The sequence below is a fragment of the Geotrypetes seraphini genome, chromosome 15 (genome assembly GCF_902459505.1).
Source record: "Geotrypetes seraphini chromosome 15, aGeoSer1.1, whole genome shotgun sequence".
NCBI classification, from domain to species: Eukaryota; Metazoa; Chordata; class Amphibia; order Gymnophiona; family Dermophiidae; genus Geotrypetes; species Geotrypetes seraphini.
Genome location: NC_047098.1, coordinates 46,232,389 through 46,256,454, shown reverse-complemented (window position 1 = coordinate 46,256,454; position 24,066 = coordinate 46,232,389). Strand labels below are relative to the sequence as shown.

The following is a 24,066-nucleotide window of genomic DNA, read 5'->3' as shown; positions in this document are numbered from 1 at the left end:
ATTGAAGCATTTTGAATTATTTGTAATCGTTTAATTTCTTGAAAAGCAATTCCTGTAAAAAGTGAATTGCAATAATCGATTTTAGACATCACCAGAGAGTGAATAAGAATATTAAGTGCTTTGGGACAGAGGAATTTGGAAATAGATCGAATTTTACGCAACCTATAGAAGGTAGTTTTAACAATACTACTAATGTGATCATGATAATTAAGTTTATTATCAAAAATTACTCCTAGGATTTTAGTATTTTTGACTAATTGAAGAGGAACATTTTGAATCAGAATAGGAGCAACTAGAGAAAAACTTTCCTTCCAAGGGAAAAGCATAATATTTGTTTTTTTAATATTGAGGGCCAATCTGTTTTTGTCTAGCCAATGATGAATTTGATCAAGTTTTCCATTAATTGTCAAGATTTCATTTAAATTGTTATTGTTTAAGGGGTACAATAACTGTATATCATCAGCATAGGCAAAAACATGAAATCCTATAGATTGACATAAAGTCAATAGTGGTGCCCGTGTGAATGCATAATATGAAAGTGTTCACTTTGCTTCCAGTTCAGCTTCCTCTGGCCATTAGCAGGATCTAGTGACAGAGCAAAGAATGAGCTTTCCCAATGGTTCCTATTGTCATTCGGAGGACAGAACAAATAGGATGAAAACAAAGTTGAAACATTTCTGTCCCATTGACAGTCTGTTGTCCTTATGAGAAAATGGACTAGTTGAGGCTTTGCTTTTGGGACCATGAAAGTGAGACAGATAGTTGATCCCCAGCATTATCACATTTAACTTTCACACAATTTTATTAGTAACCCAGTATTCACTTTTGTATGGGCTACCATTCACATTTGTAGACTATGTAGCTTTACATACAGAAGAAAATGCAAGATTGTGGTTTAGAATGCATGATATGTTCTGGAAAAGAAAAGGCCACTGCCATATTCCCTTAGCTCAATATTTAGAAGTGCTTATTTGTATAGTGACAGCCGTTATGAAGGCAGTTCTATAAAGGTACATAGGCACCTACTTTCCTTATTCAGTAGTATAACAGCAAAAGTATTTAAATATAATTTAGGCACAAAAACCTAGGCCTTCTAGCCTGTGTTTGTGTGCCTGAGTTCTAGAGTGGTCGATAGAGATGGCGGTTAAACTAAGGGGATTGGCTGTCTTGAAAACACGTTACAGTGAAACATGTTGACGCAGAGCTATCCCAAAACTGACCACAAACTAAGCTAAGTACTACTGTTACTTGAAAGTTGGTGTCTATAAAACTACTTATGAAATTATTTATGAAAATAGTTATATTTAAATTAAATTAAAAAACAATTATAATATATAATGTAAGACTAGATCCTGTGACGAAGCAACATGTTAATCATTGGGGAGATTATTGTTTTGACCCCAGTTATTTTGTCTTTGAGGATCGGGAACTAAATTTTGGAGATTGGGTCTCTGGGGATGATGATCTATTTGACATTATCTATGGTTTACTGAGTTCTACAGCTAAGCATATTGTTAAGTGTCAACCCCAAGATTGCAGGTTACCCTCTTTGCTCTGTGTATAGGGCCAAGTTAGAGAGGTTTATATCACTATACTATATGCAGTAAGGCCCTGATCCTCCAAAAGTGCGTCCCGATTTTAGGCAGCTGTAGACGTCCTACAGCTGTCTAATCAGCCAATCGGGATGCACATTTAAAAAAAAAAAATGCTCCCCAGGCAGGCCGCCCGGGAGAGGCGTCCTATACTAAACGCCGATTCTGTAACCGGCGTCTTTAGAGAATCGGGTTAAATTAGACGCGGCCGCTATACTTATGGCAGCAAGGGATCTCCCTGTTGCAATATGTATAGCGGCCGCGGTTGTTACGGCCGCCTGTCCCATCACCGACAGGAGAATGCCTAACTCCTCCTGTCGGAACCCCGAGCCCCCTCCCCTCCAAACTTGTAATCGCCGACAGGAGGATGCCCAACTCCTCCTGTCGGAATCCTGGAACCCCCTCCCCCCCAAACTCGTAATCGCCGACAGGAGGATGCCCAACTCCTCCTGTCGGAACCCCGGAACCCCCTCCCCCCCCAAACTCGTAATCGCCGACAGGAGGATGCCCAACTCCTCCTGTCGGAACCCCGGAACCCCCTCCCCCCAAACTCGTAATCGCCGACAGGAGGATGCCCAACTCCTCCTGCCGGAAAGCCCAACGACCCCCCGCCCCAACTAATCTCCCTCCCCCAACTAACCTTTCAATGTTGGTCAGCTGGACGGGTCTTGCTGCCGTCCAGCCGACGGGTCTGCCTTGTGGAAATGAGATGGCACGCCCCTTCCCGGCCCATCCCCACTAAATCTAAGGCCTGATTGGCCCAGGCTAGGCACCTTGGACAATCAGGCCTTAGGATTAGTGGGGATGGGCGGACCCGCTATGCCTAAGGCCTGATTGGTCCAGGCTTCTACAGCCTGGGCCAATCAGGCCTTAGATTTAGCGGGGATGGGCCGGGAAGGGGCGTGCCGTCTCATTTCCACGAGGCAGACCCGTCGGCTGGACGGCAGCAAGACCCATCCAGCTGACCAACATTGAAAGGTTAGTTGGGGGAGGGAGATTAGTTGGGGCGGGGGGTCATTGGGCTTTCCGGCAGGAGGAGTTGGGCATCCTCCTGTCAGCGATTACGAGTTTGGGGGGGGAGGGGGTTCCGGGGTTCCGATAGGAGGAATTGGGCATCCTCCTGTCAGCGATTACGAGTTTGGGGGGGAGGGGGTTCCGGGGTTCCGACAGGAGGAGTTGGGCATCCTCCTGTCGGCGATTACGAGTTTTTGGGGGGGGAGGGGGTTCCGGGGTTCCGATAGGAGGAGTTGGGCATCCTCCTGTCGGCGATTACGAGTTTGGGGGGGGAGGGGGTTCCGGGGTTCGGGGTTCCGACAGGAGGAGTTAGGCATCCTCCTGTCGGTGATGGGACAGGCAGCTGCGGCCGCTATACTTTATTGCAGCAGGGAGATCCCTTGCCGCGATCAGTATAGCGGCCGCGTCTACTTACAATGTAGACCAGCATTTTGCTGGCCTACATTTTAAGCATCTCTTCCACTACTAGGGAGACGCGTAGGGCCGCCTAAGTTCGCCTAAGGCCTGTAGGCGAGCTTAGGCATCTTGCGGGTCTCCCTAGGCTCCCGGAGGCGCCTTCAGGCCTGCCTGGGGAGCATTTTTTTAAAAAAACGTGCATCCCGATTGGCTGATTAGACAGCTGTAGGACGTCTACAGCTGCCTAAAATCGGGACGCACTTTTGGAGAATCAGGGCCTAAGCGCCCTCACACCTCACTCAATTGAAGGTAAGATTCATGTTTGAAATCAATGTTTTTACTTAATGAGATATTGCAGAAAAGCGTATTTTGATCAGTCTCTAGCTAAAGATTACAGTTTTGTGGTGGTTGCAAGAACTGAACTCTTGTTTCCCATTGGTTAAATGTATTAAAACATTCATGTTTTTGACTTTTGCACAGTTTTCTAGGAACGTTATCCATGTGAAAGTTGGGGATCGGCTGTAAAAGCAATTAATTTTAACTTTCTTTTGTAATATATTTCCAGGTTGAAATAGTGACCCATACTGGACCTCATAGACGCCTTTGGATGGGCCCCCAGTTTCAGTTTAAAACCATCCATGCCTCAGGCCAAACCACAGTAATTTCATCAAGTTCTTCGGTGCTTCAGTCTCATGGCCCAAGTGATGCACCACAGCCACTCCTAGATTTTGATACAGATGACCTTGATTTGAACAGCCTCAGGTAAGGAAGTTGCTATGAGAAGGTACTGAAAAGTTCTCAGTCCAACCAACCAACTTCCTAAATTCTGAACGTTATTATGCCACTGTAGCTGAAAAGAGTGCCAATTTGCAGAAATGAAATTCTATGGTTTGACATTGTTTCAGATCATTGATTGAACCATATCCATGTCATTTTCTTCTTGCTTGGGCTGAGAAGTTTTCAGAACCCTCTCATAGAGTTTCAATATCTGGTAACCAGAGCTGAGACTGTGACATCATAATGCCTCATTTCCACCAATAAGAGCCAACCTCATCTGTCGATGTCACAATGGCTTGATTGTCCTATACTTGGCTCACTTTTATTACATATGAGGAGGTGCTGAAAAGTTCTCAGCCCAAGCAACCTGCACTGTAACTGAAAAGAGTGTTATAAGAACATAAGAAGTTGCCTCCGCTGAGGCAGACCAGAGGTCCATCCTGCTCAGCGGTCCGCTCCCGCGGTGGCCCATCAAGCCCATTACCTGAGCAGTGGTATATATCTATCTATACCCTTCAATCCCTTTTTCTTCTAGGAATCTATCCAAACCTTCTTTGAAACCATTTAATGTGTTCCTGTCTACCACAGCCTCTGGAAGCGCGTTCCATGTATCCACCACCCTCTGAGTGAAGAAGAACTTCCTAGCATTTGTTCTAAACCTGTCCCCTTTCAGTTTCTCCGAGTGCCCCCTTGTACTTGTGGTGCCCCTTAATTTGAAAAATCTGCTTTTTAGTCTGTCTATCTGCTTGAGTACATCCTCTCAAGCAGATAGACAGACTAAAAAGCGACAAATCGCCAGGTCCGGACGGCATTCACCCAAGGGTACTCAAGGAACTTATTTTAAGTGCCAATTTGCAGAAATGAAATTCTATGTTTTGAATTGTTTCAGATCATTGATTGAACCATATCCACATCATTTTCTTCTTGGTTGGGCTGAGAATTTTTCAGCATCCCCTCATATTTAATCACAATAGACATGTCCTACTTGTAGCTTCACTATTGCTGCTATTGTAAGGATGAATCAAAACAACCTGGGAACTGTTTTATATATATTTAGCTAGAAGTGATCAGAGGTAAATAAGTTTCTGCAGACTTGAATGTCTTCTGTGCCCTAATTCTGACCCTTAACAGAACTTGATGTCTATGAAAAATGGCCCTTTCCTCAAGTATTTTATTTGTGAACTAAACATTTGTCAAAATTTTGATGTATAATAAAAGCATATGTAGATAGGCTGCATAATCTGCCTGCAGCAAACGTCGCTATAACCTAACATCAATATGCATGGGTTGAGCTAATATTTCAGACATCAACCTCATTAGTTCTGATGGCTGTTTAGATTATTGTACAGTAGAAATTTACAGTAAGACATTCAAGTTAGGAGAGAAGAGTGGCTTTGAGTGTTTGATTAATTATGGGATTCTTAAAATAATCAAAAAGTGAGATGATATTGCTTGAAATGGCCTACTAGCAGAGATGATGGTTGTCAGCACTAATATAAAAATTTTAACATGTTTGGGCCAGATGCAAAGAGCATTGGTTGAGATGTTGGGTTAAACATATGGAGAGGAGATGCAATGGTTTAAGTATGGGAATATATATGCTAATCCACTCAAACGTAGTTGAGAACCAGAGATTGCAATTGAGAAGTCCAGATTCCAATAGCCTGGGCAGACTGGATGGGCCATTTGGCCTTTATCTGCCATCATATGTCTATGTTTCTCTGTGTCTAACATGGAGGAGCCTTTTGTATAATATTACATAGTAACATGGTAAATGATGACAGATAAAGACCTGAATGGTCCATCCAGTCTGCCCAACTGTACTCTCTCTTTAAAATTACTGATTTAATTTAAATTGTCCTTTTTCCTAGCTATTTCTGGGCCAGAAGCTCAAAGCTTTGCCCAGTACTGTGCTTAGGTTCCGTCTTCTGAAGTCTCCGTCAAAGCTTACTCCAGCCCATCCTCAACCAAATGGCCATATACGGACACAGACCATGCAAGTCTGCTCAGTACTGGCCTTAGTTTTTCAATATATAACCATTATTTTCTGATTAGAGATCCTCTGTATTCATACCATACATTTTTGAACTCTGTCACCGTTTTTCTCTCACCACCTCCCACGGGAGCGCTTTCCAGGCATCAACCACCTTCTCTGTAAAGAATTTCCTAACATTACTCTTCAGTTTACCACCCCTCAACCTCAAATTATGCACTCTAGTTTTACCATTTTCCTTTCTCTGGAAAAGATTTTGTTCTATGTTAATATCTTTCAAGTATTTGAACGTCTGAATCATATCTTCCCTGTCCCTCCTTTCTTCTAGGGCAGCGATGGCGAACCTATGGCACGCGTGCCAACTGTGGCACGCGAAGGCCTTGCAGCTGGCATGCGGGAAGGTCCGCAATTAAGATATGCGGCGCGGCGGGAGGCGAGTGTGCCTGTGTCTGCTTTGCAGCTCACCTGGCAACAGGGCCGGACTGGCCATTGGAAGGACCGGGCATTGTCCCGGTGGGCCGTGGCCCATCCTCCTGTGCTGGCTGCAGTCCTGTGAGTGGATGTTTAGCCTGCCTGTCTTCCCCTTAGTATCCTATGAGCCAGGCAGTGTGTGAGGGGGAAGTGGGGGGAGGAAGAGAAGCTTCACACTGAGTCTGTCACAGAAACTCAGTGAGGCTGTAGTGTGACTCCACATGTGACATCTGTAATCAGGAACAGTTCCTAGTGCTCCCATGCTAGAGAGGTGAGGATATGGATCTTCTCTCCCCCCCTCCATGTCCCATCTTCTCTCTCTCCCCTCCCCCATGTCACATCTTCTTGTGTGTTGGCTGTTGCACTCCTTACTTATTAGTGGCTGGCCGTGCCTCTCAAGTGTGCTTCTGCATTTTAGCCCTGCCCCTGGACTTCAATGGGTGGGGCCTGCGTGAGGTCATGTGATTGGGCTGCTCAACCTAAAATGCCCGGGCCTATTTTTTGTCCCAGTCCGGCCCTGCCTGGCAATGTGTTCCTCGCGGCTGCCTGAACCGCCGCGGGGCTGTGAGAAGCAAAGTCTCACTCCCCGCCTCCGCATCCGCCCAGGTACTCGCCTACAGCACCGAGCTTTCTTCTGTCACGCCCTCCCACCCTCGCGGGAGACTTGAGGAGAACAGGAGACGCAATCTGCATTCTACATCATTTATTATTAGGTAAACTTCTACTTTGCCCTACCTGTGCTGCCTAAGTTTAATTGGACCAATAATACTAATGTTAATTATAAACTTGCCTGGGCTCCTTTTTAAAAACCTATTAAATTATCTGGCTATTTGTTTAGGTGTCCAGGTTAGGGTTGCACAAGTCCGGTTTTCACCCGGACAGTATATTTTTTGACCAAAACGGATGTCTACAATTAGTAAAATTCCCCAATCACATATTTTTTTATGGGGACGGATTTGTATACAGCACTTCATTAGATTTTTTTTATTATACAAATTTTATCTTTTTGTAGACTTGAAGTCTTGAACAAAGAAAATGAGTACAGCAAAAAAAGCAAAAACAGATAGTGGAAGACCATTCCAAGAGGCCTGGACAGAGACATATGGAGTGATTGAACGCAGTGGGAAAGCATTTTGTATTATGTGTAATGAAAGTGTTGTGTCTCGCACATCAAGTGCCAAACGTCACTTTGAGACCAACCATAACAGTGTTGCTGAACTTGGTTTAGCTCAAATAAAAGAGTTCCTTGTAGGAAAATTAAAGAAATATCACTCCCAGTCTCTTAGTTTTAGCAACTATCTTTCAAAAACTAACCATCTTACAGTTGCCAGCTTTCAAATTTCACTGTGCATGGCAAAACATGGTAAGCCCCTCTCTGATGGAGATTTTATAAAAAAGGCAATTTTGGCTGGGAGTAATTCACTCTTCCATGATTTCCAAAACAAGGATAAAATTGTGCAGCGCATCTCTGAGATGCCGCTAAGCAGAAATACTGCAAAAGATAGGGTTCTGCAAATGGCTGCTGATGTTAGTCAACAGCTTACTTGCGACTTACAAAAAGCACCCTTCTACTCCATATGCTTGGATGAAAGTACAGATATTACTAACCATGCAAGACTAGCGCTCATTTTGCATTATGCTACTGGTGACATCATGAGAGAAGAGCTGGTAAAACTGTTGTCTTTGCCTGGAAGAACACAAGGGATAGATATCCACAATGCTGTGATGGAGGCTTTTTCATCACTAGACATAAGTCCAGAAAAAGTGGTTTACTAGCGATGGAGCACCTAGCATGGTGGGGACAACATCAGGATTCATTCATTTCTTTGCTAAGGAAGCAAAACATCCACTGATTCAATTTCACTGCATAATACATCAAGAGGCTCTCTGTGCCAAAGAAAGCAGCAAAAAAACTTGACGATGTCCTCAAAGATGTAACAAAAATGGTGAACTTCATCATGGCGCATGCTCTTAATTTTCGACAATTTCAAGCCCTTCTTGATGAGGTTCAGGCACAATATAACACTTTACTGATGTACAATAATGTCTGGTGGCTGAGCAGAGGACGAGTATTAGAGAGATTTGTGGCCTGCTTGGAAGAAGTTAGGCTATTTATGAACGAAAAGGGGGAAGACTATCCTCAACTCACCAACATGGCCTGGCTTACCAACCTCATGTTCTTTACAGATTTTACTAACCACTTTAATGTACTAAACAAAAAATTACAAGGCATGGGAAAAACAGCAGAAAGCATGTTTAGTGACATCAAAGCTTTTGAGAGAAAATTGCATGTTTTTGAAAAAGACCTTGAGAGTGGACAGCTAAAATATTTTCCCAACCTAAAAATACATTTGGATAATTCTACATTTGTGGATAGTCATAAAAAATACCAGAAAATCCACAAAGCATATTCCACCATTGTAGCCGAAGCAAAGGAGAATTTTAGTAAAAGATTTTCTCAGTTCCGTAAGATGGAGACAACCCTTTCATTTATAACTTCCCCAGAAAAGTCCACATTTGAAGATCTTGATCTTTCCTGCTTACAGTGGTTGGATAGTCAAAATTTGGAAATGGAGCTACTGGAATTTCAAGAAAGCTCTATCTGGAAAAGTAAATTCAATGACCTGCGTGCGGCTCTTGAACGTATTGAGTGTGAAAGGGTGACAAATGAAATCACTGCTAGCAGTTCTGAAAATGAAATCCTAAAAGCGTGGAATTCTCTGCCAGACAATTTTAAGTCCATGAAAGCACTTGGGATTGCTCTTCTTACTTTGTTTGGGTCATCCTATGCTTGTGAGCAGCTGTTTTCGGCTTTGAATCATATAAAATCTGATGCTAGAAACAGATTAACGGATGACATGAGTGCTGCATGTGTTGCTCTGAAATTAACGCACTATGAGCCAAGGATTGACAAGTTATCAGCATGCATGCAACAACAAAAATCACATTAATTTTTTTTCAGAGCATGCCCAATGCATATGTTTACATGAAGCAGTGTTTTCAGTTTGCAGTTAAGACACTTTCTAAGTTATTTAAATATTATTTAAAGATATTATTTAAAAAAGGGACTTTACATGGCCCTGTTGTATTCCAATCTGGAATTTCCAATAAAAACGGTTGGTTTAATTGAAAGCTCTTTTGTTTTCTTTACATCATATTATTAGAAATGTAATGATTTAACTATTTTCAAATTTGATTGTAAATTTTACAAAAAAACATGTATAGACTCTTTGGGAATGCACACCGAGTCTTGACACAGTTAACAGTTTTAAGAAGTTTATCTTTTTTTTTACTCAGGATACATTTGACATGTTATGTGAATAATACATTTAAAATATATTGTGTAACTGAATCAAATTCTTCCTAAATTCATTAAATTGAATGAAATCATTAAAACATTATAAATTGCCAATAAATTGAAATGAAAACCAAAGGATTGTGAATCAAATTGATTCTCTGACAATACAAAGATTCCAACCTTTAAAAATGATGTTACATAGTTCAGGCAACTTTATAAAGAGTTTTTAGATACTAAAATCTTGTTATTAAGGTTTAATTGACATGCTGGCACTTTGAGGAAATTCTTTGGTTTTGTGCGGCAGTTTGGGCACTCGGGCTCAAAAAGGTTAGCCATCACTGTTCTAGGGTATACGTATTTAGGGCTTCCAGTCTCTCCTCATATGTCTTTTGATGCAAACTTCTTACCATTTTTGTTGCCTTCCTCTGGACCGCTTCAAGCCTTCTTATGTCCTTTGCCAGATACGGTCTCCAAAACTGAACACAATACTCCAAGTGGGGCCTCCCCAATGACCTGTACAGGGGCATCAACACCTTTCTTCTACTTGTTACGCTTCTCTCTATACAGCCTAGCATCCTTCTGGCAACACCACTGCCTTGTCAAACTGTTTCTTTGCCTTTAGATCTTCGGACACTATCACCCCAAGGTCCCTCTCCTCATCCATACATATCAGCCTCTCACCTCCCATCATATAAGGCTCCTTCCGATTTCTAATCCCCAAATGCATTACTCTGCATTTCTTTGCATTGAATTTTAATTGCCAGATATTAGACCATTCCTCTAATTTTTGTAGATTGTTTTTCTTGTTTTCTACTCCCTACTTGGTGTCTACTCTGTTACTGTATATACTGTACAGTAGGAGCAGACATTTTTCAAATACTCATATATACTGTACATGGAAAAAATGAATGGCAGCTTTTGAAGTATCAAATTTGCAGCTTCTATATGTAGTTGACTTATTTCACAGAAATATATGTTTAAGCAATGCCAATTAAATATTGAGGATGCAATTTTTATTTTATGTTCCTTTTGGAAGCAGAGATATGCAACTGGAGATTAAGGAGAATTACTCCCTTCTTTTCATATGCAAGGCAGGGGAAATATTCCTTATATAAAATGGGGTATACACTTGTGTATGTTTGGCCCATCTAATCTACACCCCCCACCATATCTCTGTGTGGTGTAGATTTAGAGAATGACATGGGGACAATGCAAGTGTTCAGAGCCTTAGCTTAAACCAGGGGTAGGGAACTCCGGTCTTCAAGAGCCATATTCCAGTCAGGTTTTCAGGATTTCCCCAATGAATATGCATGAGATCTATTTGAATGCACTGCTTTCAATGTATATTCATTGGGGAAATCCTGAAAACCGACTGGAATACGGCTCTCGAAGACCGGAGTTCCCTACCCCTGGCTTAAACCATAATACTCTATGACCTCATAATTAGTATTAATATTATTTTTGTTTTGTATTTTAATTTGTAATGATTCTTTAAAATTTCAATAAAATATTTATGAAAAAGAATCAACTCTAGTGCAATTGGTACATATCACCTTATAGCAGGTAAACCTATCTCTGTATGGCTTTTAGCTGTTCCATTTATGCAAAGCTTATTCTACTGAAGCCTCCCATCAAGTTTCCTACAGTATTATCCCCCTAGATTCTATAAAGTTGCTCAAATTGGCATGGATCCCAGATCAGCACTCAAAATAATTAGTTAATGGTCTCTAATAATTTAATTATTGGAGTTAACAAGCACCCTATTGGCACCACTTATGATTTGGGTTCCAATCTGGCTATGCACTATTCTAGAATATAAGAATAGTCTTACTGGGTCAGACCAATGGTCTGTCTAGCCCAGCATCCCATCTTCATGGTGGCCAATACAAGTCACAAGCACCTGTCAAAATAGTAGCAACATTCCCTGCTACCCATCCAAGGCAAGAAGTGGCTTCCCCTATATTTGTCTCAATAGCAGAGCTATTGCAAACCTATTTTAAAACTAGCTACGTTAACTGCTCTTACCACATTCTCTGGAAATGTGTTCCAGAAAATATTTCTTCCAATTGGTTTTAAGAATATAAGAATAGCGTTACTGGGCCAGACCAATGGTCCATCAAGTCCAGTAGAGTAGCAATAATCCATGCTATCGATCTAGGGCAAGCAATGGCTTCCCCCATGTCTTTCGCAATAACAGACTATGGACCTTTCCTCAAGGAAATTGTCCCTGTAACTTCATTGAATGTCCCCTAATCTTTGTAATGTTTGATGGAGTGAAAAATCGATTCACTTGTACCCTTTTTACACCACTTAGGATTTTGTAGACTTAAGTCATATCTCCCCTCAGCCATCTCTTTTTCCAAGTTGAAAAGCCCTAGCCTCAATAAGCTTTCCTCATATGAAAGGAGCTTCATCCCCTTTATCATCTTGGTCACTCTTCTTTGAACCTTGAAAATTGGCACACGGCACTGGTTGCCCTCCCCTCAAACACCACACAGACCCACTGATCTTCTACAAATGTGGATTTATTAGTGGCCGCAGCCATAAATGCCCAACTACAAACATCTTCAAACAGTAAATATCAACATACTACAATCATTAACAATGCACATTTTGATACCAATACATAATATCATGTTCAACAGCAATGAACATTTTGATACCATTGTACAATATAATATTGCTGTATTATCGGTTCTTACAACAAGCAACTCATCCGTGGATTGTCCAGCCTATCTGGCCGGGCTAACGTTGTGCCCCTGAGAGAGCCATTCAAGCTGTCCCCGCCTTCTCCCCATCCCGTTCAAGGAAGGAGCCCTTCACCTGTCAGTTGTCGAAGTCAATCCACATGGCCTCCCCGCTGTCCAAGCAGGGAGACATGCCTCAGAGTGTTTACATCACTTGCTTCTGCAGGTCTATACGTTGCCACTTCTTTGCTATCATCAAAATATAACACTGTGTGCTTTATTGGCCATATGCTGTGCGTATGACCCCACTATAATCTCCCGCTGTTGCATCTATAACTGTGACAAGTGTCCCTTGGGGCGGGTGGGAAGGAATCGCCGAGTTGCTCCCTTGGCAAAGTTCGAACTGGAGCCTTCGCCTCGGTTCTGGTCACCTTGCCTTCCTTTCTCCGCCCCAGTGTCTATGTCCCTGCCCCTGATTGGCTCCCTGCTTGTTCCCCTCTCACTCTTCTTCCTTGACCCCTCCCAGCCCCTCCCCCCCAATTCCCCTCCTCGGGCAACGGCCTTGGCCCCTTTTGTCACCACTGCCCCCCCTAGACGGAGGGGCGCTTGTCCTTTCTAGTGCCATTTTATCTTTTTTCAGATAAGGTGACCAGAATTGAACACAATACTCAAGGTGAGGTCGCACCATGGAGTGATACAGAGGCATTATGGAGGAGAGTGTGGCACAGTGGTTAGAGTTAGAGCTATAGCCTCAGCACCCTGAGGTTGTGGTTTCAAACCCACACTGCTCCTTCTGACCCCTGGGCAAGTCGCTTAATCCCCCGTTGCCCCAGGTACGTTAGATAGATTGTGAGCCCACCAGGACAGACAGGGATAAATACTTGAGTACCTGTATGTAAACCGCTATGAGTGTGGTTGTGTAACTACAAAAAGACGATATACAAATCCCAATCTCTTTCCTATTATAACATTATTAGTCTTGTTTACCATCCCTTTTCTAATAATTCCTAGCATCTTGTTTGATTTTTTTTGTCCACCACCACACATTGCACAGAATGTTTCAGCGTATGGTCTACAATGACACCCATAAGAACATAAGAACATAAGAAGTTGCCTCCGCTGAGGCAGACCATAGGTCCATCCTGCTCAGCAGTCCGCTCCCGCGGTGGCCCATCAAGCCCATTGCCTGAGCAATGGTCTATACCTATCTATACCCCCCAATCCCCTTTTCTTCTAGGAATCTATCCAAACCTTCTTTGAAACCATTTAATGTGTTCCTGTCTACCACAGCCTCTGGAAGTGCGTTCCATGTATCCACCACCCTCTGAGTGAAGAAGAACTTCCTAGCGTTTGTTCTAAACCTGTCCCCTTTTAATTTCTCCGAGTGCCCCCTCGTACTTGTGGCGCCCCTTAATTTGAAAGATCTGCCCCTGTCTACTTTTTCTATGCCCTTCAGGATCTTGAAGGTTTCTATCATGTCTCCTCTAAGTCTTCGCTTCTCCAGGGAGAAAAGTCCCAACTGCTTCAATCTGTCGGTATATGGGAGATTTTCCATTCCCTTTATCAGTTTGGTTGCTCTTCTTTGTACTCCCTCAAGTACCGCCATGTCTTTCTTGAAGTACGGTGACCAGTACTGGACACAGTACTCCAGATGCGGCCGTACCGTTGCACGATACAGCGGCATGATGACTTCCTTCGTCCTGGTCGTAATACCCTTCTTAATGATACCCAGCATTCTGTTTGCTTTCCTAGAGGCTGTGGCGCATTGCGCCGATGCCTTCAGTGATGCGTCTACCATCACTCCCAGGTCTCTCTCCAGGTTACTGACCCCTAGTGGTGTTCCCCCCATTTTGTATGTGAACATCGGGTTCTTTTTCCCCACGTGCATGACCTTGCATTTCCCCACGTTGAAGCTCATATGCCACTTTTCGGCCCACTTTTCCAGCTGCGTTAGATCCTTTTGGAGATCCTCGCAGTCTTCCTTGGTTTGAGCCCTGCTGTATAGTTTGGTGTCATCTGCAAATTTAATGACTTCACACTTAGTTCCCGCCTCTAGGTCATTTATGTAGATATTGAACAAGAGTGGTCCCAGCACCGACCCCTGCGGAACTCCGCTCGTGACCCCTTTCCAGTCTGAGTAGTGGCCCTTTACGCCAACCCTCTGCTTCCTGTTTGCCAGCCAGTTTTTGATCCATCGGTGGACCTCCCCTTGTACCCCGTGGTTCCATATCTTTTTAAGCAGTCTCTCGTGTGGCACCTTGTCGACGAGAGACCAGATCTTTTTCTTGGGCACTGACCCCCAAGGTGGACCTTAGTATCTGGCAACTATGATTTGGGTTATTCTTCCCAATGTGCATCTGTAAGAATGGACACCTAACCTGGATTCTGTGCAACTCAAAAGGGGGCATGGGCATGAGCGGGTCGAGGATAGTCACAAAAGATGCGCACGGTGTCATAGAAATACATGTGCCAGTTTTCAGCTGGCGTAAGTCCTCATGCCCAAGGTTTAGTGCCAAATTCAGTGCTCAGTGCTACTCTGTAAAGAGTGCTTATCCTAAAGGGCCCTTTATGGAATAGTGTTGAGCACTAAATCTGGCCCCATGTGTCATATTGTTTTAACCTAGACGATGAAAGCTGTTTTTGAACCACTTAACACCTGGGATGGTTGGATAGACTGATGTGAGCTTAGATGGCAACTTCAGCAACTGGAACCTAGGACAATACCAGGTGGACTTTAGTCAATGGCCCAGAAATATCAAAGAACAGACAAGTTAATTTAATCATGTATTTTTAATGAGAATAACTAATGGACAGACTGGATGGACCGTTCAGGTCTTTATCTGCCATCATTTACTATGTTACTATGTTTACACATCAGTACTTTGACTAGTCAGTACTTAAGAAGTAATTTGGATATTAGAATCCAACTCCATCCCCTAGGCCCATTTCTTTTAGTTGCAGGCTGCCTTTCAAATAAAAGGCTTGTTAGCAGCAACCCGCCTCCACCCCCCCCCCAAAAAAAAAAAAACCTCTTTGTTTGTCTGCCTGTGACATACATTTCTTTTCCTGTTTATAGTTGAAAGCAGCCTTTAGCTAAATATTCTCATGTTTTGAGGACTTGGGCATAATTTTTTAAAAATGTCTTTTTTGGGCCTAAGGCGCTGGTCGTCCAAAGTCGGCAGCGTCTAAAGTCTATTCTCGAAAAATACGTCCCAAAATTGATTTATTTTTCAAGAATCATCTACTTCTACGTCCAGCCGTTTGATCATCCAGACCACTAGGTTGTCTATTTTTATACCCCATTCTCATCCCAAAATTTGTCCAAGTCCAAAACGCCTAGAACAAGACCTTTTGGACGTGGAAGGGGTCAGCAAAGTGATGGACTGGCCACCCAGACATGGCAACAGAGTAGTGGGGCACCTTATAGGGCACTGCTGTGATTGCACAAAAAGGGCGCCACATAAACATCTCACCACAACTCCCTTGCAGGTCATGGTGAGCCCCCCAAAACCCGCTATACCTACCTGTCTACAACACCAATAGCCCTTATGGCTGCAGGTGACACCTATATAGCAGTACAGTAGGGTTTGGGGGAGGTTTGGTGGGCTCATATTTTCCACCATGAATACAGTGGTTAGAGTGGCTTATGGGCATGCGTCATCCTTTTTATGGTTCACTAGCCCACCCCTCAGACTACTTAAGCCAATGTGCAGCTCCACTAGGCTTTTCTATGCCAGGTGCTTATGTTCTGCAGGCAGGTATGCACATTTTTATTCTGATTTTTAGGGGAGGGGATCAGTGATCACTGGGGGAGTATGTGGGGGATCTGTACTTTGTCCCTGCAGTGGTTATCTGGTCACTTTGGATACCTTCTGGGCACTTATACCTGTTTTTAGATCACCTAAGTCACAAAGTATAAGTTCTGTCTAGGCAGTCTTGTTAAACTTTCAATTATCCCTGCGGATGTCTAAGTCTAACTTCCTATTTGATTTTTTTTTATTATTTGTACTGTCAGTTGAATTGCAAAACTTTTATTTTTAACTAGTGTTTAAGCCCGTTAAATTAACGGGTGCTAGATGTCTCCTGCTTTTGAACCTGGGCAGGGGCAGAGGCAGAGCCGGGGCGGGAGGGAGTGACGGTGGGAGAGCAATTTCAAAGCTTCAGCAGCGGCGGCTCCTTGACCAATCCGCGCTTACAACGTCCCCACACTTGTGGTCTGGCTGGCTCCCCCACCAAAGCCCTTTGCAGCGGCAGCCCCTCCCGCATCCGTCCCCGTGTCCCAAGCCTCTCCGAAGGCCGGCTCCCACGAAAATGGTACCCCTCTGTCCAAAGCCGCGGCGGAAGCCTCCCTCAAGACACATTTCAAACCTGACATATTGTAATCACAAAACAGAAAATAAAATTATTTTTCTTACCTTTTGTTGTCTGGTCATTATTCATATCATGTAGGGGTCCCAGGCTATGGTTGGCTTTTGATAACTCGCTTGCCAGGGCCCCTTCTTTCTTCTTCCCTCCCTCCATCCCTGCAGCTGAAGACAGGCACCTCCCCCCAGTGGTCTGAGACAGGAGGGAGCAGTTAGGAGAGGGTCTGAGGGCAAAGAGGGGCTCAACAGCACACAACCACCTTTCCTTCCCTCCCTCCATCAGGTGCTCCAGTGGTCTGAAACAGGAGGGAGCAGTTAGGAGAGGGTCTAAGGCTAAAGAGGGGCTCAACAGCGTCCAACCACCTTTCCTTCCCTCCCTCCATCAGGTGCAGTGAATCCACCAATGTTAAAAGGAGCCGCGTCGAAATCGGAGGCCTGCCACTGCTGTAGCACGTTCCCCTCTGCCTTGGTCCCGCCCCTTCTCTGACATATGGGACCGCGGCAGAGGGAATGTGTTACGGTGGCGGCAGGGCTCCAATTTCAAAGCAGCTCCTTTTAACATAGGCGGAGCTGAACGGTACCTGATGGAGGAAGGGAAGGAACGGTGGGCCAAATTTTGGCAACGGCAGGAATTGTTTTGCGGGCCAAGCACCGTGAAACTTTGTTTCTTTAGGCATCCCCGGTTGTTTACTTGGATTCAATGTGAGCCGGGTGAGGAAGGCCGCCGCAGCCTCGCGGCTAGGTAGGGGGACAACAATGGCGCTTATGCTCAAGCCCCCGCCGCAGCTCCTCTCTCGATCCTGGTGCGGTTCGAGAGGGGAGTCGTGGCGGCGGCTTGAACATAAGCGCGATTGTTGTCCCCCTACCTAGCTGCGAGGCTGCGGCGGGGTTTCCATGGCAACCCGATCGCGGATCTCAGTGTAGGGCCGGGTCTGGCGGCGCCGTGTAGTGCGGAAGCGGGAGGCGGGACCTCAGCACAGCGCCGCCGGCCCCCAGGAGCTCGAGGCCGGCTGCGGACATGTCTGGCGTGGCATGGTGCAGGAGGAACAGTGATCGGTGGAGAGCAGGTGATGACAGTGATAGGTGGCGCGAGGTGGAGAGTAGGTGATGACGTAAAATGTGCGCATGCGCACTCGTGTTTTCGGGACGGATCAGGGAACACGTTTTTTTTAGTGCGCATGCGCGGCCTAGCATTTTATTATATTAGATAGTTTTATGATGCTGAAAACTTTTCTGCTTAATGTTTTGTCATTCTGAATTATGTAATTTCTATTCTTTTTTTTTTTTGTAAATCTTTATTTATTTTTATATGTACAATAAGTGTGATAATACATAAACATATTTGCACATTGAGAATATCACTTAATATTCAGCAATAATACCAATTATAAAATATTATCTCCCTCCCTTCCTACCCCTTCATAATAAATTACTTTATATAAGATGTTATACTTAAAATACCCCCCTCCCTGAAAAATGAACTTTAAGAATTAAGGGAAAAGTAACAACTAATCATTACAAAATTTTGTTAATGGCTCCCACACATCTTGAAATTTCCTAATATATCCTCGCTGTTTTTAATAGATGGTCCCTGCTCAGAAGAGCTTACAATCTAACTTGGACATACAGACTTGACAAATAGGGTTGGGGATGGGTGAGGTGAGAGGAGTCGAAAGCACTCTTGAAGAGGTAGGCTTTTGACTGGGCCTTGAACACTGCCAGAGACGGATTCGAGCAGCTTATTCTAAACATACAGCACAGCAAGGTAGAAGGGACGGAGTCCGGAGTTGGCAGAAGAAGAGAAGGGCATGGCTAGGAGGGACTTACCAGCTGAGCGGAGCTCATGGGGGAGGGGGGCATAGGGGGGAGATAAGAGAGAGAGTGAGGGGCAGCTGAGTGAGGGCATTTGTAGGTCAGTAAGAGGAGTTTGAATTGCTATCTGTCACTGTAGCTTCTCTCCTCCCTTAATTGGCACACTTTCTTTTCAAAAGAAGCAAACCAGAGGGATAGACAGCATTGTTGAAAACCTTGTGACCTGTCTTGCTCCCTGCTTCTGCTCCTAATTTTGAAGAAAGCTGTTAGGCAAACAAGGCCATCTTTGGGCCATAATGAAGTACACTTCTCCCTCCGTATTCGCTGTGCTAAGGGATTAATAGAACCACAAATAACTTTTTGATATGTTATTCACTGTTTTCTATTAAAAACCATCGTGAATATAGTGAAACCGTGAATAACATGATGAGAGACCTGGTCTGTTCCTGAAGGAGAGGCAAAACACGGTGAAGAAAGTGCTGAGAATCAGCGATTTTTCTCTGTAAACGCTCGGAATCAGCGATTTCTCTATGCAAGCTGATGTAATCTGGGGGGAGGAGCCAGCAAGCTAAAAACCGTGAATAATCGAAACCGCGAATGCTGAAACCGTGAATATGGAGGGAGAAGTGTAAGTCAAATTAAAAGCCCTAAGTCTGATCTGCTGCAAACTCTAACATCTCACTAAGCATGGATTGGCTATAGAGGATGCAAGGCAGTGCTGAGCTTCATATATATCTGGTGATCAGTGGGGCCATATTGGATGCAGCCGAAATGATGCCAGTATTAAGCATTGGCATGTGTGTGGTGACAAAACCCTCTGTTTTATTAGGTTTTGCCCCTAAGGTAGGGCACACTGAAGTCCACAGCTAGTTCTTCAGTCACAAGTATATTATTATTTAAGAAAAAAATATATATATATACAGTATATATGTAGTCTGTGACATCTTGAAAAGGGAAACAGCTTTAAGGGAGTTTAGTTTCCTAATATTTTCTAACTTGTTAAGTATGACAATGCCATCTGCATTTTCATATAGTAAACCCTTCTGGGTTGAATGTAGCATTTCTTATTAATGTTGTCAGTAGAGAATGACACGGTGAAAAAATTGGTCCCCGTCACCGCCCCGTCCCCGTCTCACCATCCCCGTCTCACCATCCCCGTCACCGCCCCGTCCCCGTCTCACCATCCTCTTCACCGCCCCGTCACCGCCACTGCCACCCCATTCACCGCCCCGTCACCGCCACTGCAATCCCATTCACTTTTCTTTATTTACGTATAAAGGAAACATTCTTTAAAACTTTAAAACTTAGTTAAATATTAGTTAATAACTATACAAAAACAAAACACGCAGAGAAAAAATTAATTAATATAAATTCTCAAAACTGACACATTTTGATCACTAAATTTAAAATAGTTATTTTTCATACAGTTTTTCAATCACTAATCTTCCACCACCCCTGGGGCTAGCAATGCAAAAACAAACACGACATGTACTTTAAATGCTTACAATGTTAGCCTATATGGTAAGTAGACACGGCCGCTGTACCTAATCGCGGCAAAGATCTCCCTGCCGTGATTAGTATAGTGACCGCGGCTACGGCTGCAAGTCTCCCCTCCCCCCAGCGATCACGGCAGGAGGGCACCCAACCCCTCCTGTAGACCCCCCCAACGGCCCTCCCGACAATCGCAGCAGAAGGGTACCCAACCCCTCCTGCCGGTCCTCCCAATGGCCTCCCCTAAGATCGCCGGCAGGAGGGTACCCAACCCCTCCTGCTGGACCCCCCCCCAACGAACCCTCCCACCCCTGAACCCCCTTAGTCTTACTTTCCAAGTTGGACCGGACGGCTCCTCACACGTATGGCCAGCAGGCTTGCCTCCGTCCAAATGAGGCGGGCCCGCCCCTACCCTGCCCAACCCACAGGATCCTAGGGCCTGATTGGTCTAGGCACCTAAAGCCACTCCCGCTATAGGAGGGGCCTTAGGTGCTTGGGCCAATCAGGCCCTAGGATCCTGTGGGTTAGGCAGGGGAGGGGAGGGGCGGGCCCGCCTCATTTGGACGGAGGCAGGCCTGCTGGCCAGACGAGCGAGGAGCTGTCCGGTCCAACTTGGAAAGTAAGACTAAGGGTGGTGTTTCGGGATGGCGGGGTTTGTTGGGGGAGGGACCGGCAGGAGGGGTTGGGCACCCTCCTATTGGCGATATAGGGGGCCGTTGGGGGTGCCGGCAGGAGGGGTTGGGCACCCTCCTACCAGTGAGGGCGATTGTCGGGGGGGGGGGGGGCGGGTTCTATTGGCAGGAAGGGTTGATCTGACAAATGAGGAGCACGGTGAAAACACAGGTAAATTGCGGTTCCTAGAGGGGGGGGACATTGGCCTGCGGGGACAAATCTATTCACCGTTTTTGCGGTCGGTGAAAGGATTTGTCCCCGCGTCTGCGGCGATTTGCTTATGAGGTCACCATAACCCGCAGCCAAACCGCAGCCACGCAGCGGTTCGCTGCGGGGATCGCTCCCCGTGTCATTCTCTAGTTGTCAGTCAGACTTCTTCAGAATATGAATGAGATGCTTCAGGGACTGAACCCATTTCCTTAAATATGTTAGGGATATAAATCAATAGAAGACAAATTTCAGCTGAAATGTCTATTGAAGACTATGGTTTCTACATAGCTTATTTGGTTACTGCATATTTGAATTGGGACAGAAAGAGCAGACAAATGCAAAGAATGACCATCGCTTCCTCGCTGTTTCTAGGAAGGTCAGTGCTTCAATAACTTGCACAGTTTCTGCGTCTTTTAGGTAGTGCAGTTGTCAGAACGAATAACGCAGGAATATAGATTTATAACTAGCTCATTGTAAAGGGATCAGTAGTGTCATAACACTTGGGGCGCCTTTTATTAGGGTGCGCTAGCGTTTTTAGCACACGTGCTAGCTGAAAAACTATCGCCTGCTCAAGAGCGGCTAGTGCGCGACATTTTAGAGTGCGCTATTCCACGCGCCTTTGTAAAAGGAGCTCTAAATGTGTGCCTTTCTATTTTAATTCCTCTGGATTAATGCGTTGTTCATGATTTTGATAATGATTTGGAACTTTAAAATGTTTCTTTGATTATGTTCTCTGTATGCTTATGTATTTGCAAAAGGAAAAGAAGCATCATATAATGAAAATATGTCTTTATCGGCTTGTAACATTGGCGATGTTCTTTTGCAATTCTAGGATCCAGCCAGTTCGCTCTGAGCCAGTTAGCATGCCAGGATCGTCACGCCCCAGTTCTGATCGCAGAGGAGCATCAACGGCAATTGATGCAAACTCGGGTAGGAAGCTCAGGAAATCCATTTTCTAAGATTCTTTCATTTTTGAGGTTTCATGTTATTTGTTCTTCCTCTGATACGCAGGTCATTGTTAGAAGAATATTCAGTGTTGTCCTATATTAAACTGCAACAGGCCAAGTGGCTTAGATCAGTGGTTCCCAACCCTGTCCTGGAGGACCACCAGCCAGTCAGGTTTACAGGACAGCCCTAATGAATATGCATGCAGCAGATTTGCATGCCCGTCTCCTCCATTATATGCAAATCTCTCTAATCCATATTCATTAGGGCTAGCCTGAAAACCTGATTGGCCTGGTGGTCCTCCATGACAGGGTTGGAAACCACTGGCTTAGATCACCTGAGTAGTATGTGATTAGAAGACAATTAAACACACCTTAATATGCTGGGTCTGCTATTGGTTATATTTTTGATGTTTTCCTCTTTAATTATGCTAGGTAGTCTTTTTCTGTGGTGCTTAGTTAAATGGTTGCTATATAATGGTGGCTTGCCTGCATTGCCTAGAACAGGGGTAGGCAATTCCGGTCCTCGAGAGCCGGAGCCAGATCAGGTTTTCAGGATATCCACAATAAATATGCATGAGATAGATTTGCATCTCAAGGAGGCAGTGCATGCAAATCCATTTCATACATATTCATGGTGAAGATCCTGAAAACCTGACCTGGCTCCGGCTCTCGAGGACCAGAATTGCCTATCCCCTGGCCTAGAAGAAGCCAATCAGATTGAATTTACCGTATATACTTGAATATAAACCGATTTGAATATGAACCAAGGTGACACTTTTTCACACAAAAAGGAGGAAGAAAGGTTGACTCGAATATCAACCAAGATTAGAAATTTGAATGATCCTGGAGAGCCAGTCTACAAAAAAACAGACATCTTTGCCATATGTTTTAACGCCATTTGTTTGTAACTTTAAATATTTTTATTAGTGTAAAACCACATGTTTACAATAACAGTAGTTTAAACAATATCCACCTAACTATGCCTTGGAATGAGCCAGAATTTTATACCGTTGGTGGTTTCCAAGACCATCTCTTCCAACATTCAGGCTGTAGCTTGCACTAATGCCTTGTGCAGATCTGGGGGGTTGGGGGGTGGTCCGCCCGAGGCGCAGACTTCCTAAAGTTGTGGCACCCCCTCCTCTTCACCCTCTACTTCTCTCTTTGCCATGCGCACGTGCCCCTTGCCTTGCCCCGTACCTTTTGTGCTTCCCCGGCGTGAGGTTGGTTCTCTCTCTGATGTCACGACTAGGAAGTGATGTCAAGGGCAAACCGACACCGATGTGCGTATGCTGCTCATGCTGTAGGAGTTAAAAAGGTACGGGGAAAGGGAAGGGGCTGTGTGCATGGCAGGGGGGGGGAGTGAGGGAGGCGGGGGGGGGGTGAGGGAGGCACGTCACCACCCCAGGCACTGTTCACCCTTACTGTGCCACTATGCAGATCCACTCACAGATCAGGCGCAATGTCCCCACCTCCATATGTCTGATTTATGAGTGCATAAAAGATTACCTAGTTGTGTACACAATTGTTTTTAATAGATAAATAATTGTTTAGCATTTGCACATGTTGCAGGGATTTGATGTCTTGTCATTTTTCTTATCAGAGTTTGCATGCATTTTGCAATGCTCTATTTTGAATTGTTTCCATGTATTTATTTGTACAAATTTATGTTAAAAAAGAAACAAAGAATTGAAGGAAAACAATTTCATTTGAATAGCACAATGTTTTTGTAATAAAGGCTATATAAAAAAAGAAAACAAAACTGGATGCAATTGCATAAGCTCAGCACTATATTCAAGACCATGGGCAGCCCTATAATGAAGCCAACTGAGGCGGCGTCCTCAGGCGGCACTCTTGAGGGAGTGGCATCTTGCTGCTGGCCAGTGTACTTGCTGGTCGTCTCTCTCTGCTGCTTCTCTTCCCGGTATCTAATCTTTTCACTCTCTCACCCCCCGTTCGGCATTTTTTCCATCTCCTCCCCCTCACGTCTACCTTTAGATTTGTTGGCAGTGGCAATGATTCATAGAGGAGCCCTGCTGACCCTGGTGCTTCTCTCCACTGCGGTCCACCCTCTATGACAACTTCCTGTTTCCACTGGGATGGGCCACAATAGAGAGAAGCCCCGGGATCGACAGGGCTGCTCTGTGAATCACTGCTGCCGCCAATAAATCTAAAGGTAGATGCAGGGGGTGGGGGGGGAATGCCACTCGGTGAGGAAAGATGAAAAGATTAGATGCCAGGAAGGGGAGCGGCAGAGAGAGATGACCAGCAGGTACACTGGCCGGCAGCAAGATGCTGCTCCTTCAACAGTGCCTGATATTGGACTTGGGGCAATGGCGTATCAA

At 44.6% G+C, this 24,066-nt stretch overlaps 1 protein-coding gene across 11 annotated transcripts in view; it reads left to right on the top strand.

The window, feature by feature from the left end:
* BCAS3 (BCAS3 microtubule associated cell migration factor) overlaps window positions 1-24,066 on the top strand; it is a 1,368,214-nt gene that overhangs the window by 709,303 nt on the left and 634,845 nt on the right. For all 11 annotated transcript variants that reach the window (XM_033921865.1, XM_033921866.1, XM_033921867.1 and 8 more), the window contains 2 exons: window positions 3,568-3,764; window positions 21,610-21,707. In XM_033921865.1, the coding sequence (XP_033777756.1) occupies window positions 3,568-3,764; window positions 21,610-21,707 (295 nt within the window). The remainder of the gene's footprint in view (window positions 1-3,567; window positions 3,765-21,609; window positions 21,708-24,066) is intronic.